The sequence below is a fragment of the Oreochromis aureus genome, linkage group 12, assembly GCF_013358895.1.
Source record: "Oreochromis aureus strain Israel breed Guangdong linkage group 12, ZZ_aureus, whole genome shotgun sequence".
Lineage (NCBI taxonomy): Eukaryota > Metazoa > Chordata > Actinopteri > Cichliformes > Cichlidae > Oreochromis > Oreochromis aureus.
Genome location: NC_052953.1, coordinates 575,802 through 591,566, shown reverse-complemented (window position 1 = coordinate 591,566; position 15,765 = coordinate 575,802). Strand labels below are relative to the sequence as shown.

General features: G+C 40.9%; 1 protein-coding gene and 1 long non-coding RNA gene across 4 annotated transcripts in view; one reads left to right on the top strand and one right to left on the bottom strand.

The window, feature by feature from the left end:
• Positions 1 to 893: 893 nt before the first annotated feature.
• LOC116311594 (noelin-like) overlaps positions 894 to 15,765 on the bottom strand; it is a 17,815-nt gene continuing 2,943 nt past the window's right edge. The window contains exons 3-6 of the mRNA XM_031728751.2: positions 11,742 to 11,897; positions 8,235 to 8,454; positions 7,914 to 8,020; positions 894 to 3,350 (exon numbers count right to left, since the gene is read on the bottom strand). Of these exons, the coding sequence (XP_031584611.1) occupies positions 2,688 to 3,350; positions 7,914 to 8,020; positions 8,235 to 8,454; positions 11,742 to 11,897 (1,146 nt within the window). The 3' untranslated portion in view covers positions 894 to 2,687. The remainder of the gene's footprint in view (positions 3,351 to 7,913; positions 8,021 to 8,234; positions 8,455 to 11,741; positions 11,898 to 15,765) is intronic.
• Positions 4,315 to 15,765, top strand: part of LOC120443133 — a 27,386-nt gene continuing 15,935 nt past the window's right edge. Inside the window, exons 1-2 of one of the 3 annotated variants that reach the window (XR_005615168.1) lie at positions 4,315 to 4,841; positions 11,805 to 11,933. This is a non-coding gene — a long non-coding RNA (uncharacterized LOC120443133). The remainder of the gene's footprint in view (positions 4,842 to 11,804; positions 11,934 to 15,765) is intronic. The other 2 variants (XR_005615167.1, XR_005615166.1) reach the window with 2 other exon arrangements.

Here is a 15,765-nt window from a genome sequence, read left to right as displayed (position 1 = left end):
GTGTTTTGGATCTAGTTTCCCAATTTAGGTTTCTGTGTTGTTTTCCCCAGTCAGCAATAAAGCTGCTTTTGAGTTCACGTCTCGCCTCGCCCGAGTCTGCATCTTGGGTCCTCTTCTGCCTGCGTACAGCTGTAACATGACACCCACATTGAACTTACCTGCCGCCTTTCTGGTCTCACTGATGTTTGTTTACTTCGCCATCACATAACTGCTGAAACTGTGCTTTCCGGCTTCTCTGGCACTGATTGCAGATCAATCCACAAAGCTGGAAGCATCATTGGTCAGAATTTAGAGGCATTTAAATCCGAGAGATTTCTGAGGGTCCGAGGTCGGTGAACAAACTGCTCTCCATCATTAACAGGCCATCACCCGTTTACTTTTCTTTGTATTTCTTTACTGTTCTGTGTGTGTGTGTGTGTATATATATATATATATATATATATATATATATATATATAAAAATTGTTGTACTATCTCATAGCTTAAGGCCCTTTCCTGTGGCACTTTTATTTTAACTGTGTTGTGTATTTGTAGACTGTACTATTCATTATCATGTTACTGTAACATGTTACCTTGTGGGATCAATGAAGTCTTTAAACAGACACATGAAGAGTTCATGAAACTGAGCCTCTTGGTTAAAATTTTTAAAAAATGGTTGGGTGAAGAAATCCATAGCACAATCACATATTAAGGCTATTGGTCATGAAAACGGAATAAATCATCTTACACATTTGAAGGGGGCTGTAGAATTAAAACCTGCTGCTTACGCCAAACATTTATGACAGAAGTAAAACAAACAAACAGACAAATACTTAAAGTACTCTCCAAAAGCTGATTCTGTTCATCTGGACGTAGCTACGTCCAGATGAACAGAATCAGCTTTTGGAGATTTACTTACCTGGATGATTGAGCATACATCGAGACGTACCTAAAGGACTGTAAAAAAATCATCTGATATGGAAAACAAAAGCAAATAAGCTATTACAGTCAATCAGGTATTAGAATGAAGAACAACTCTTGTGCAGTCACTTCGTGTTTTTGGGCTTAGCCTCAAATACCTGAAAACTCCACAGACCAGTGATATAAAAAAAAAAAAAAAGGTTCAGAAATCTGAAATCATCTAACTGATGTTCACTGAGACCAACAGACTACAGTTTCTGTCTGTATACATCATCTGTTTTGCACAAATGTCGTACTGCGTTCTTCCGTCTGACAGATCACATGACGTCATTGAATCTAAAGTGGTGCTGGACACACGTTTGATGATAAAGAGGATGTTAGTATCAATGTATCAGCCAATCATCATGTGCGTTCATAACTACCATTCAGGGCAACACTCAAATTACTTATTGAGAACAACAGTTGAGTGTGTAGAGGAATTCTTATTGTTTAAATAGTTAGACTATGCCCATAGCTCAGTGATCTGAATGAATTTCACATGGTACAACGATAAATTTAAAAACTGAATGAAGTATTGGGAAAAACAGGCAATCATTTGTATTGCTGTATAACACACAACAGTAAGAAATACCTTATTATTTATAATATTAAGGGATATAAGAATAAGAACAGCGGGTCTTGCTTCAGTCAGACAAGATTACGCAGAGAAGATAAATCTTATAAAAACTGTGAAGCATTCTTCAGTGTCCATCAAAATATGTAATCTAAAAATGTTGGGTTTTCTCACTGTGAAATTTTAATTTCACTGTGTTTCACATTTTAAGTGCATTTGTGTCAAACAACTGAGTTAATGATTTAAATACAATTTTTAAGAAACATTTAGTAAAAGAAGTCAATGACATAAGTTAACAGTCCAATGCTTTGTGCAGTATTTCAGTACTGAGAATTCCTGCTGGCTTTTAGCCTAGCTTTACACAAACACTGAGAACATTTGGTTTGGTTAGCTAGCTCCATCATGACAGAAAAAAACCCAACACTCTCTTAGATCCCTCTTATGTTCTTTTGACATATTTATTGGACTGGTGTAAAAATGTAAAAGCACCTGAAGTGTTCAAACACAGCATCCCATAGACGGGTTACCTGGTTCGATCCCGGTTCTGCTCTTGAGTACACCAGCTGACACCTTAAAGGCCTATACTGGCAATCAAAATATTTCCCTAAACCTAAACTAAATCTGAAGTCACTGCCTATATACTGTGAAGGGCTGTAAAGTTAGTGGTTCCGCTTTCAGAATGGGCTCTCTTCTATCTCAGGGCTAGCAGTTCCCTGAAGATTTCACATGCAGGTGAGTCATTTTTTAAGATGATGAAGTTTCTGTTACAGAGAGGAATGAGTGGACAAGAGGAGGATCTGGGACCCAGCCTTCAGCTTTTTGGAAGGTGTTTTTTCTTCAGATGGAGCTAAGCTAATTGTAGCTAATACACCACTCTCTGTCCTGGAAGCAAATAAACTGACCTGATAACTATTTTGTATTTTCTTTTGACCCTCTAACAGTCATAGTTCTTTAGGATTTATTCTATTTTTTTATTTAGTTGTATATTTTGATATCATCTAATGTTTTCAGGAAAATCGTATTTATTCTTTAATTATATAAAATTTTGGAGCATTACTTTGTAAAGGCCCACAGAGCATCCTGTGTAAAGGATCATGTGTACTGTGATTGCAGTAACATTGTGGGGTCTTGATTTGTTGTTTCTTTTGAATGTGAGAGTGGTTAATATTGATTGTTACTGTATTATGTGATAAAGTGTGACATTATAAAGAACTTGGTGGCCATTGTTCCAGGCATAGAGTGCTCTGTCTCGAGGGTTGTAGTCAAGCATAGACAGGTGGCTGTATTTGTTGGTCAGAGGGATGTCGATGTACTCATAGGTAGATGAGTTGGTGGAAAAGGCGTAGTATACTTTGGTTCCACCTGAGTACCCATTGGTGACATACAGGGTTCCACAGATCATGAAGGCCTCACCAGCGCTGCGTTTTGGATGGTTGGTGGTCCAGCTGCGGATGATCTGTAGGGTGTTGGGGTTTAGCTGGCTAAGAACAATATTACCAGCATTTTGATTGGTAGCATATACAGCCCACAGCCCACCCTCGTCCACCATTAGGTCAATGTCAGAGTGCCCACCCCAGGAGTAATGGTACATATTGTTGTAACCAGCAAAGTCAAGTTGTCGCGATCTGCTGATGAGCGATGTGCTGAAGTCGAATTTAATGATTGTGTGACTCTGAAACTTGTTGAAGTAAAGAGATCCATTATAAACCACCTGCCCAGTACCAGACCAGGGATGAGGAAGTCGGTGAGAGGTGAAATTGTCTGTCATCATGAAGTCAGACATGGACAGGTACTCCCTAACAAAGCGATTGTTATGGTACCCATCCATGTACCATACCTGTAAGTAAAAAGAACAAATATTAAATGTAAAAACAATCCTAATCATTTGTATTGTTAACTTGAATCCTTTATGTTCCACAGACATGCAATGTATGCATAGCAAAACATTGTAAAATGACCACTGCAGCTGAGATATCCTTATCAAGTTGCTTCTAATTTGTGTTCATACAAAATATGAGTAACTGTATTCCGTTACAGTTACCGTTTAAAAAGGTGGTATTCAGAATACAGTTACTTTGTTGAAATAAATGGATTACACAGCAGTATTTTCCTGTTTCATACATTAGGCTATGCCCTCTCTATTTTTGGTAATTCCACGCCGGTGGAAACCCAAACAAAACACACATTAAGAGGCTCTAATGCCTCGGTCTGAATCTCACGGTCCATGTCACCTTTACTTGCGGCCCACATAATGATGTGAAGAAATATTTTTAAAAATTATTATTCAATAAATGATTTAATATGAAGGCAATAGGCAGAGTGTTACAAGCACAGCCCTAAAGAATGTAGCCTCATGGGCAGCCCAGTTGTAAGTAAGCTATTAAGACTTGACTGTACACTGTGTTCGTGTTTTCCTCCGAAACAATAAGTTCCGTTGGAGCAGCCTTTCAACGCCTCTCTCTGTCTCTTGCTAGCAAAGTTGACCGAGACAACAAAGTAAAGCTAGTTGTTAAGTCAAATTGTTGAATGTTGTCATTGTCTTAAATTTGTAAGTCTTAGTTCAAGCAGTAGGATCAAAGACATTCCTTTGATCCTGACCACCTCTCCAGCCACTCTGTGCTGGGGGAGGTTTTATTGTGGATGCATTCTATCTGAAAGATCTGTGTCTTGTGTTGTAAGCTTCCTGCTTTTATGATCCTTTTGGTGAGCAGGAAGTCTCACACACACACACACACACACACACACACACACACACACACACACACACACACACACACACACACACACACACACATTCGTGCACACACATACACACACACAGTGCCTTGTCTTTTGTAACCAAGGGGGTTCTACAGTGGGAGGTGCTTGTGTTGTATTGTGTAAACTGTAACTGTCATGGGAATAAATAGCTGCGAGGGGAGCTGCTCTTTGAAGGAGTTGGTCTGGAGACAGGTGAGGAGCATTTAGCTTCACAGCCTGGTTCTGACCAAGCCTTTACTCGTTAGCGAGTAAAAGACCGGTTGAAGATGTTCTGTCTTGTTTTCGTTCTTCATGAGGAATAAGTCTCTAAACTAGCGGGGCCTGTGGAAACACAGACTCAACATTTATTTGGTCCTTCCGCGCCAGAACCCAACACATTGCATCCACCAAGGAGGGGGGAGACGCCGCCACCGAAGCCTGCTAGCAGCGAGGCGTCTGAGACGCCTGATGAAAGACCTGGTGCTTTACTTTGTCGCCAGGCTGGAGAGTTTGCGTCTGAACTCCCCTCAGGACGGATGGCGATTGACGGGATCCAGAGACTTCCCATGAACGAAACAACATGAACACAGTGAGTACAGAAGGCCTTAGGGAGCGGCTACGTGACTGTGCGGTTAAACGCAGGTGCGTGAGTGCACAAGCTGTGCGTGTAGATGCAAGCTACCTCGTTTCTCCACCAGTTTTTCTTTCTTTTTTTTTTTTTAAAGAGGTCTGGTTTCACCACCTGTGTTTTTTAATTTTTTTTAAGGAGGGTTAAGCAGGTTTCTCCACCGAAAGGAGATTAAAAAGGGTTTTTCTCTGCCGCTGAGGGCATTGAGTGTTGGTTTCTCCACCCAATGTAAGGAGGTCAGAGCTCTTGTTGGTGTCTATTTTGTGTGGGCGGGCCAGACGTGGTCTATTTGAGTGTGGCTGATTGTTGTTTTGTATGCAGTCACTTTTAAGCTGATGAGCAAGCTACACATTTTCAGAGCAGGAGCTGGTTGAGTACGCATCAGAGGGAGGGAAACAGAGCTATGATAACTCGAGCATGTAGCTATCCGTGAGTTCAGTTTCTTCCTCACACCTCAGATGGGCAACAGCTTTTCTGCATCCTGATTCATGTGTGTGAGACTTTTGTAACATCAGCATCATGTTTTTTGTTTTGGCGAAAGCAGGGGATTGTGTCTGACGTCATGGTGTGTGTGAGTTACAGAGAGGTGTGAAAGTATGTGAGTGAAGCGATTCTGCAGGTCACTTTCTAACCCAGTGGACAAAAGAAATAAAATGTTTGTGTTGATGAAATATGAATGATAACATGAAGAGTGTTTGGTGTTTCTCAGCCTGAAACAACTGTAATGCTACTTTCTGTTTTTAGAAAGGACAGTTTAAAATAAAAAAAGCAGAGAGAGAGAGAGATGTGTGTTGTTTAAGCAGTGATGAGAATAATGAAAACATGATGAGAGAGGTACATAAAAACACACACAAACAGAAAATGCCTTAACCATACTAACCCTACATGCATATACACATACAATGAAACTCATGAAGACCAGACAGCATCTAAGCATGCGATTTTGTTTGTCATCTTGTCCAAGTCACTAGTAAGATGAAAAGTGATACATAGACTAGTGGACTGAATATTATAGGAGAACAAATGGTTGCATCATAGGGAGAAAACAGAATGCTGATGAGGGGTGTGTGATGAAGTTTTAACATGGCACACATTTGGTTACATGAGAAGAAACTTATTATGTGATGAGACAACAGGGTTATGTTGTATGTTGTGTGTGGTGTGGCTGATTGGATGAATGTTTTGAGACTGAACTGGCTGATGATTTGTCTTTTGTTACAAAGTTGAGCCTGCCAATTAGGTTTGGTATGATTTTACCCCCCCCCCCCCGAAATGAAGAACACGTGTCATGATTTAACAAGGCCTTTCCTTTCTTTTATTCTTTTTATTTTGTTACTTTCATAGTGCACTGAAAGTTTTGTTTAATATTCTCTGTCACCTAAGCAGATCTGAACGTTGCATAGGAAGAACTACACAACATGTTGTTGCGAACGGTTGCAAAGTGAGTTTCTTCAAAATTAAAATGGGCTCTGGAGAAAGCCACTTATTTGGGACAATTAGGAAGCGAGTCCCTTTCTAAAAGTATTCGGCGAGGTAATCCAGTCTAAATTCTTTTTCTTTTTGAAATGTCGTCGTTTTGCTGAGGGTGGAAACGAAATGCGACGATAAATTCCACTATCAGCAAAAAAAAGAATCAATGAATGAATAATGAGTGAAAATAAAAAAAATGGGGGACTGACTGGTAAAAGCTGACAAAAGCTGACAAGACTTGACTGACTTAACACAACTATGCGAAGTTAACCCCCACCTGACAAAGGTGTGGGTGTATCTCTGTGTGTGCCTCTTGCTGCAGGAGAGGAAGGGGACCAGAGGAGGAAACTTGGGTCACATGACTATGTGAACTCTGCAAATTTAACCTTTTAGTTGTAATTTTTTTGGATGTTTATGAATTTACCAGGGGTGTGTTATTCATCACCTTGTGTTGCTCACTGAGATCACTGTGAGAAAGAGTGTATACACCTGCGCAGCGCTAACATTTACATTTCTTTTCTACAGCAGAGGGTTAATCATGTGATTTACAGCAGGACACACAACTTAATGATGTTTTTCTACAACAGGATTACTGAGTTTTTGTGTGTCAAGGACTGTGGTTACAGGCTACATGTTGGTGATGAAAGTACACTGTTGTTGAGAAAATGTTGACCTCTAAATTAATCTCTAAATTAGCGGGGCCTGTGGAAACAGACTCAACACTAGTTTTCGGCTACGAGCCCGACGTATTAGCCAGAGGTCCCTTTACTACAGTTCGGAGCCGCGGACCTGTTTTATATACGCACGGAATAGTTTTCTATACGAGATCGCTGCAAAAAGTGCAGCCTTACCTAATGTCCACCTACTGCTACTCATTTATATTAAGATTTAAACATCTAGTTGGTATTGGTATGGCGAGTAGCCTTCAGTAATAGTAATAAATCACACAGCAATAGTACATTCATGTAGTTGTAAAAAACATCATAATATATTAAGTAATCCAAAGTATTCAGAATACGTTACTCTCATTGCGTAATGTAACAGAATTCGTTACAAAATACATTTTGGGGCATCCAGCCATCCATTCGCTTATCCTTTCCGGGTCGCGGGGGGCGCTGGAGCCTATCCCAGCTGTCACAGGGCGAGAGGCGGGGTACACCCTGGACAGGTTGCCAGTCTGTCGCAGGGCCAACACACAGGGACAGACAACCATTCACGCTCACATTCACACCTAGTGACAATTTGGATTATCCAATTAACCTATCCCCTCAAACTGCATGTCTTTGGACGGTGGGAGGAAGCCGGAGTACCTGGAGGGAACCCACGCAAACACGGGGAGAACATGCAAACTCCACACAGAAAGACCCCGGCCTGATGGTGGAATTGAACTCAGGACCTTCTTGCTGTGCGGCAACAGTGCTAACCACCGTGCCACCGTGCATTTTGGGGCATGTAATCTGTAATCTGTAGTGGAATACATTTTAAAAGTAACCTTCCCAACACTGAAGAGAGCCAGTATGATATGCTCATAAATTTGATTTACTGTTACATATTAAGACTTACTCTGTTGTCTCCAGCTGGAGCAAGTGGGTCAGTCATCCATGATCCAAATCTAGATCCAGATGTCTTTATGGTGATTGGCTCAGAGATTCCTGTGAGCTTCCCACAAGCTAAAGAACAAACAAAGAAATCTTTAGGCACATGTGGACAAAATAACAAGACAATTTGCAGAAACTCCAGGATATATTGTGAGTTTAATGTACACAGCTTTGTGTGGTCACATCCAGCCCTCTGAAAACTTTAGTCCACAAAGGCAAGTTCAGATGTTTTTCTTGATTCAGAAAAAGATAGTGTGAGCTTCAGATTTTATTTTCCTCTACCCACCTAGCCTCTGCATGCAAGCCTTCAGTCGGTCCTCCAGGCTTATCACCCGGCTGTGGAGCTCCTGGTAGTCCAGACCTCCAAGCTGTTCCTGCAATGATCCCAGCAGCTTTGTCACATTCGCTGCCTCTTCTTTAAACTGGCGGACCAACAGTGCATCTGCTTTGTAGGACTCCAGAACTGGGATGAGAGGCCTTAACTCCTCCATCTTTGCTTTGATGGACTGAAAAACAGCAGACATTCAGAAAACCCCCCCCACTTAAGATCAGAAGTTTTCAAATGTCCTTTTAAATCTCACATATGTTCAACATATTGTAAAGACCTAATTGCATAAAGTTATCCTAATACAGCACTTTGCTCTCTGACTGCCGGTTTACTTGTGGTTTCTAGGGCAGAATTAAGAGCAGAATGGGAGGCAGAGCCTTCAGCTTTCTGGCCCCTTTTCTGTGGAACCAGCTCCCAGTTTGTCTTTGGAAGACAGACATCGTCTCTACTTTTAACCCTCATATTCTCCTCAAATATTACTAACATGTTTTAACGTTGGGGTCAACCCCATGGGATTTTTGCCTCCAGAAAATGGTTACATACAATTGTTGACCAAGTGTTTGTGTCAGCCACTTTGTTTATTTATTGAATACACAAATAGCCCCTTGATAATGAAACTCTGGTGCCACCATCAGGCCAAACTTTTAATTTAGAATAAATGTTTCTTGAAAAGTTTGCATGAAATCTTTTCAAAATTATTGACATTCATGGGCACAAGTGGATGAACCCACTCAAGTCATCATGTCATCACCAAAAACCCGACATGATCTTTTCTCTAGCACCGCCATCAACTCAAACTTTAAATTTCAGACTTATAGATCTTTCATCCATTTTTTTTTTTAAAAATTTTGGGTGCACATCCATGCCCTTTAGAATGAATCCTGTTGATTTTGGTGACCCTAGACCCTTTGCTTTAGCACCATGACATCACTTTGGTTTATGTGTGTGTGTGTGTGTGTGTGTGTGTGTGTGTGTGTGTGTGTGTGTGTGTGTGTGTGTGGTGGTGTGTCACTCCGCGACACACCCGCTAGGGGTCAAACTCTGGTAATTGGTGATTCTGTTCTCAGACACGTGAAGCTAGGGACACCGACAACCGTAGTCAATTGTCTTCCAGGGGCCAGAGCAGGAGACATTGAAGGAAATTTAAAACTGCTGGCTAAGGGTAAACGTAAATTCACTAAAATTATAATTCACATCGGCAGTAATGACACCCGGTTACGCCAATCGGAGGTCACTAAAATCAATATTGAATCGGTGTGTAACTTTGAATCGGTGTGTAACTTTGATAAAACAATGTGGGACTCTGTAGTTTTCTCTGGTCCCCTCCCCAATCAGACCAGGAGTGACATGTTTAGCCGCATGTTCTCCTTAAATTGCTGGCTGTCTGAGTGGTGTCCCAGAAACGATGTGGGCTTCATAGATAATTGGCAAACCTTCTGGAGGAAACCTGGTCTTGTTAGGAGAGACGGCATCCATCCCACTTTGGATGGAGCAGCTCTCATTTCTAGAAATATGGACCAATTTATTAAACCCCCCAAAAAATGACTATCCAGAGTTGGGACCAGGAAGCAGAGTTGCAGTCTTACACGCCTCTCTGCAGCTTCTCTCCTCCTGCTACCCCCCAAAACCCATCTCCATTGAGACTGTGTCAGCTCCCAAACAGACAAAAACAAACTAAAAACCAGCAACAAACAACTTAAACATAAAAAATCACAAAGAAAGAACAATACAGTATCCACATCTGAACCAAAGAGTAAAACAGTGAAATGTGGATTATTAAATATTAGGTCTCTCTCCTCCAAGTCTCTGTTAGTACATGACTTAATAATTGATCAACAAATCGATTTACTCTGCCTTACAGAAACCTGGTTGCAGCAGGATGATTATGTTAGTTTAAATGAATCAACACCCCCGAGTCATTCTAACTACCAGAAATCTCGAAGCACAGGCCGAGGGGGCGGTGTGGCAGCAATTTTTCACACCAGCCTATTAATCAACCAAAGACCCAGACAGACTTTTAATTCATTTGAAAGCCTGATGCTTAGCCTCGTCCACCCCAGCTGTAAAACTCAGAAACCAGTCTTACTTGTTATCATCTATCGTCCACCTGGGCCTTACACAGAGTTTCTCTCTGATTTCTCAGACTTTTTATCTGATTTAGTGCTCAGCTCAGATAAAATAATTATTGTGGGTGATTTTAACATCCATGTAGATGCTAAAAATGACAGCCTCAACATGGCATTTAATCTGTTATTAGACTCAATTGGCTTCTCTCAAAATGTAAAAGAACCCACCCACCACTTTAATCACACTCTAGATCTTGTTTTAACATATGGCATAGAAACTGAACATTTAGCAGCATTTCCAGTGTTTGTTTAATATGTGCGTTGAAGGACATGTCCTGGTCAAAAATGACTCCAAGGTTCCTCACAGTGTTACTGGAGGCCAAGGTAATGCCATCCAGAGTAAGAATCTGCTTAGATACCATATTTCTAAGATTTTCAGGGCCGAGTACAATAACCTCAGTTTGATCTGAATTAAGAAGCAGAAAGTTAGCGGCCATCCAGGTCTTTATGTCTTTAAGACATTCCTGCAGTTTAACTAATTGGTGTGTGTTACCTGGCTTCATGGATAGATAGAGCTGGGTGTCATCTGCATAGCAGTGAAAATGTATGCTATGTCTTCTAATGATGCTGCCTAAGGGAAGCATGTATAATGTAAACAGAATTGGTCCTAGCACTGAACCCAGTGGAACTCCATAATTAACCTCAGCGTGTGAAGAGGACTCTCCATTTACATGCACAAATTGGAGTCTATTAGGCTACGTTCACACTGCAGGTCTTAATGCTCAATTCCGATTTTTTGATCAAATCCAATTTTTTTGTCTGCTTGTTCACACTACAAATGAAATGTGACAACAAACGCGCTCTAGTGTGAACCCTCAAAGCGGCCCGCATGCGCAAAAGAAGATGTCACGCACAATGCGTTCTGTTTAGACCCAGACCAAACAGTATTGTTTGACTGATGGCCTTAATATAAAGACTTGTTTTGGACATTACGTTTCCCAATTTTGCTTTAAGTTATAAAGTTATTTTGTTATTTACATATGGATATGTATCGGATTCAGTACCACATACGGAAGTGACCCAGATCGGATTTGAAAATATCGGATTTGTGCCGTTCACACTGTCATACCATGATCGGATATGAGTCGCATAGCGTCAAAAAAGTCGGATTTGATGCGCTTTCACCTGCAGTGTGAACGTAGCCTTAGATAGATTTGATACAACCCACTGCAGTGCAGTTCTCTATCTCAGTAAATTATGTTCAGTTACTTCAAGTGATCTCTTCTTTTTGAAATGCTTCATTGCTCTTTATCGAGAGAGAGAGTAGAGAGAGAGAGAGAGAGAGAGAGAGCACAAAGTTGTTAATGGATTGCTCAGTTTCATGATGTGGGTAAAGCACCTTGTACTGTCTGGCAATGTTGCTCTCATGTCCATCTTCCACCTGTTTGAATTTGTTTTCCAGACCTTTGAGCTGAACTTCCATCTTCTCCACAAACTGTAGATCTCTCTGAGACCGCTGATCTAGCGCCTCAATGGATTGACTCATATTCTGCACCTGGACAGAAGGACAGTATCATTGATAAACACTAAGGTACCTGTCATTTCCTTTTTTTATTTTAAAGAGGGACAACACATATTAATGAACATTCTAATAAATGTAAATATGCCAGATTATAGCCTTGGGCTTATTTCCATCTGCAGACGCTCTGGCAGGTTGATGTTACACACACGTTAGAAAAAACATACAGAGACACTATTTACAGATCATGTGACAAGGACAAAAACAGTGATCACATCATATTAGAACAAACAATGACAACAAGAGTGGACAACAGAGGACAATATCCAGCTTTCGGGACGGATAGGCTGGAATTGAACGACTGTGAAATGGGACGGTCTAGCCTTCAGAATTACGTCACAAGCTCTCTCGGTGGAGTGAAACTCTGCCATCTGCTTGTTCCTATCTAAAATATAAAAGGACACTGGCGTAAATTCTCGACTGTCTCACACTTCTGTTTAATAATTTTTCTGTTTGACGTTTATTCAGCTGTGTGAAAACCCCGGAGGAACCCTCCAGAGGGATTAATAAAGTTTTATTTAATTTAATCTAATAACTTTAATCTCAGCCAAAACGATTTACCCACGAACAAAGAAAACACCGAAAAAAACCAAAGAATAACATTTTTAAGTTGTCTAAGTGACTTATATATCATGTTTAACCTGAGCAGCGAAAGACCGCGGGGGTCTGAAAACGATGTGCCGGGAGTTCGCTGTTCTCGCCGCCTCAGATATTTGAAGGTTACACATTCTCGCCTGAAAATATGTTAAAAGTTTATTTTGTGACCCAGAAAGAGTAACAAGAGTAATATTAAAACTAAGTAGCGGCCGCCATTGGTGGAAACTGGAATTGGCTGGGCTGCACTATGAATTCTGGGATATGGTTTTTCAGTTTTGTTGTCCGGGTGGAGAATCGGGAGAAATTCAGGAGAATGGTGGCTCTGGGAGATTTTTGGGAGGGGCACTGAAATTCCGGATTCTCCCGGGAAAATCAGGAGGGTTGGCATGTATGGCCACGGTTTTTTTACGTTTACTAAAGAACATTGATACGGTCTTTTTAACATTAAGGCACAGACATGAGTCATTCCGCCATTTTGTAAATCATGTAATGCCAATGAAAGCTGATGGGCTGCATCATCAGCAGTTTGGTTTGTGTAACAATTACCGTATCATCAGCATAAATGATTGTCTACATTTTTGCACACATTGAGCAAGTCATTTACATAGAGTGAAAATAACTGGGGGCCTAGAATTGAACCCTGAGGGATGCCTTGTGTACAGTGAAGATAGGGTAACTTACTATTCTTTATTTGCACACATTGTTTTCTATCTGATAGATAAGACTGTATCCATGTGATTACTAAACTTAAATGTTGACAGTCTATACAAGTGTTTAAGATGATTCACAGTGTCAAACACACACTTAAAATCAACAAACATAACAGCCACAACATAACTGCTCTTGTCTAAGTAAGATTTCACTCTCTCAACAAAAGCACAGACAGCCGTTTCTGTTGAATGAAAAGTGCGAAATCCGAATTGCATAGGGTTGGAATCATTAAGATGTTTGATGAGTGAATTAGCAACCCACTTTTCTTTTATCTTTGAAAAGATAGGGATTATGCTAATAGGTTGATAATTAGCAGGGTCTGATTTATCACCCAATTTATACATTGGTGTAACTTTTGCCACCTTCTAATTCAGAGGAACGACTACCTGCGTGATTGATAAATTAATAAGATGGGTCACAGGCACCAAAAGACAAGATTAATAATGCTTCAAGAAATTGGTATCAAATCCAAACTCATCCCTTGCTTTAGAACTTTTTAATTTAGAGATTATATTTTCTACCTCATTTTCTGTAATTTTTTGAATATTGAACTTGAATCTTGAGAAGAAACATCCATTTTGGGGTTGGTGTTCCCAATATTTTGTTGAGAGTCACAAGAATTAGGGAACAATTGTGCAATTTCATTAATGGTACTGTGGAAAAAATTATTTAATTTAGTTACTAGGCTTACAGGCTCTGATACCAGTTCATTGGCAAATTTAAGTTCAAGGTCTTTATCACCGTTATGCTTACTTTTACCAAGGAGTTTGTTAATATTTTCCTAAATCAACTTACAATTTCCTTTGGCACTATTAATTACAGTCATGAAAAAATTAGCTTTTGCCATTCTCAAAGTTTGTGTGACTTTATTCCTTGCAGATATAAAATTTAGTCAATCAGTATTTAATCCAGATTGTAACGATTCTTAAGTAAAAAAAAAAAAAAAAAAAAAAAGTAATTTGTCTCCGAGTCTCATAACCTGCTTACACTCAGTATTGATCCAAGGCAAGGAATAAACTTGTTTCTTTAAATTACTCTCTTTGTGAAACTGTGGAAAAAACCCTTTAATAGATGAGTATAATAGATCACAACATTTATTAGTGTCATCATAGGATAGTATGCTCATCCAATCAAGATTATTTAAAGCTCGCCTCTGCAGGCAGTCTTTATCCTTCAAGCTCGGGTCCTCTGACAGAGGCCTGGGAGCTTGAGGGTCCTGCGCAGTATCTTAGCTGTTCCTAGGACTCTGCTCTTCCAAACAGAGATGTTCGGTGTTGTTCCTGGGATCTGCTGGAGCCACATGCCAAGCTTGGGGGTCACTGCACCGAATGCCTCAGTCACCACTAGGACCACTGTTACCTTCACCTTCCACATCTTCTTGAGCTCTGCTGTTATGTACAGGTGACTCATGCTCTGTCCCCACTGCTGTTCTGCATAGGCCTGAAACTCCTCAATGAGATCATTGAGACGCGCTACAGATACCAACTACGGAATGGAGCAATCATCAGCTACATCCTCTACATGGATGACATGAAGCTGTATGCCAAGAGGGAATGAGACATCGATTCACTGATCCACACCACCAGGATATCCAGCAAAGACATTGTAATGTCATTTGGATTGGAAAAGTGTAGTCGTCTGGTAACAAAGAGATGGAAGGGAGTAGGGACTGAAGGGCTCACACTACCAGAAGGCAAAATTACAGAGATTAAGGACAGTTACAAGTACCTTGGAATCCCACAGGCAAATGGGAACCACGAAGAGGCCACTAGGAAAGCTGCAACCACCAAGTACCTGCAGAGAGTAAGGTAAGTCCTGAGGAGTCAGGTGAATGGCAAGAAGAAGATCTGGGATATTAACACCTACACCCTGCCCGTGATCAGATAGCCTGCTGGGATAATAGGTTGGCCAAAGGAGGAGATAGAAGCCACTGACATCAAGACTAGGAAGCCCCTGACCATGCATGTAAGGTTTCAACCACAACCCAACACCCGGAGACTGTACGCTAAGCGGAAGAATGGAGGCCGGTGTCTAGTGAGTGTCAGTACCATAGTCCAGGATCAAACAACGAACATCCACAAGTACCTCAGGAAGATGTCCCCAACCAACCAGGTGCTCAGTGAATACCTCAGGCAGCAGAAACCCAAGAAGGAAGAGGAGAAAGTCATCATGGAAGGACAGGCCCTTGCACCACCAGCAGATAGAGGAAAGCAGCACATAACAGCAGGGTGCAAGATGTTAGCAGAAAGGGCATATACTTGGAGCGCCATAACTAACATAACATAACATAACATAACATAACATAACATAACATAACATAACATAACTATCGAATGACAGGTACATGGGAACCTGGATAAGTACCAAAGGCTCAGAGAAGAGCTGGAGAAGATGTGGAGGGTGAAGGTAACAGTGGTCCCAGTGGTAATTGCATCACTCGGTGCAGTGACCCTCAAGCTTGGTGAGTGGCTTCAGCAGATCCCATGAACAACATCTACATCTGAGATCTCTGTCCAGAAGAGCGCAGTCCTACGAA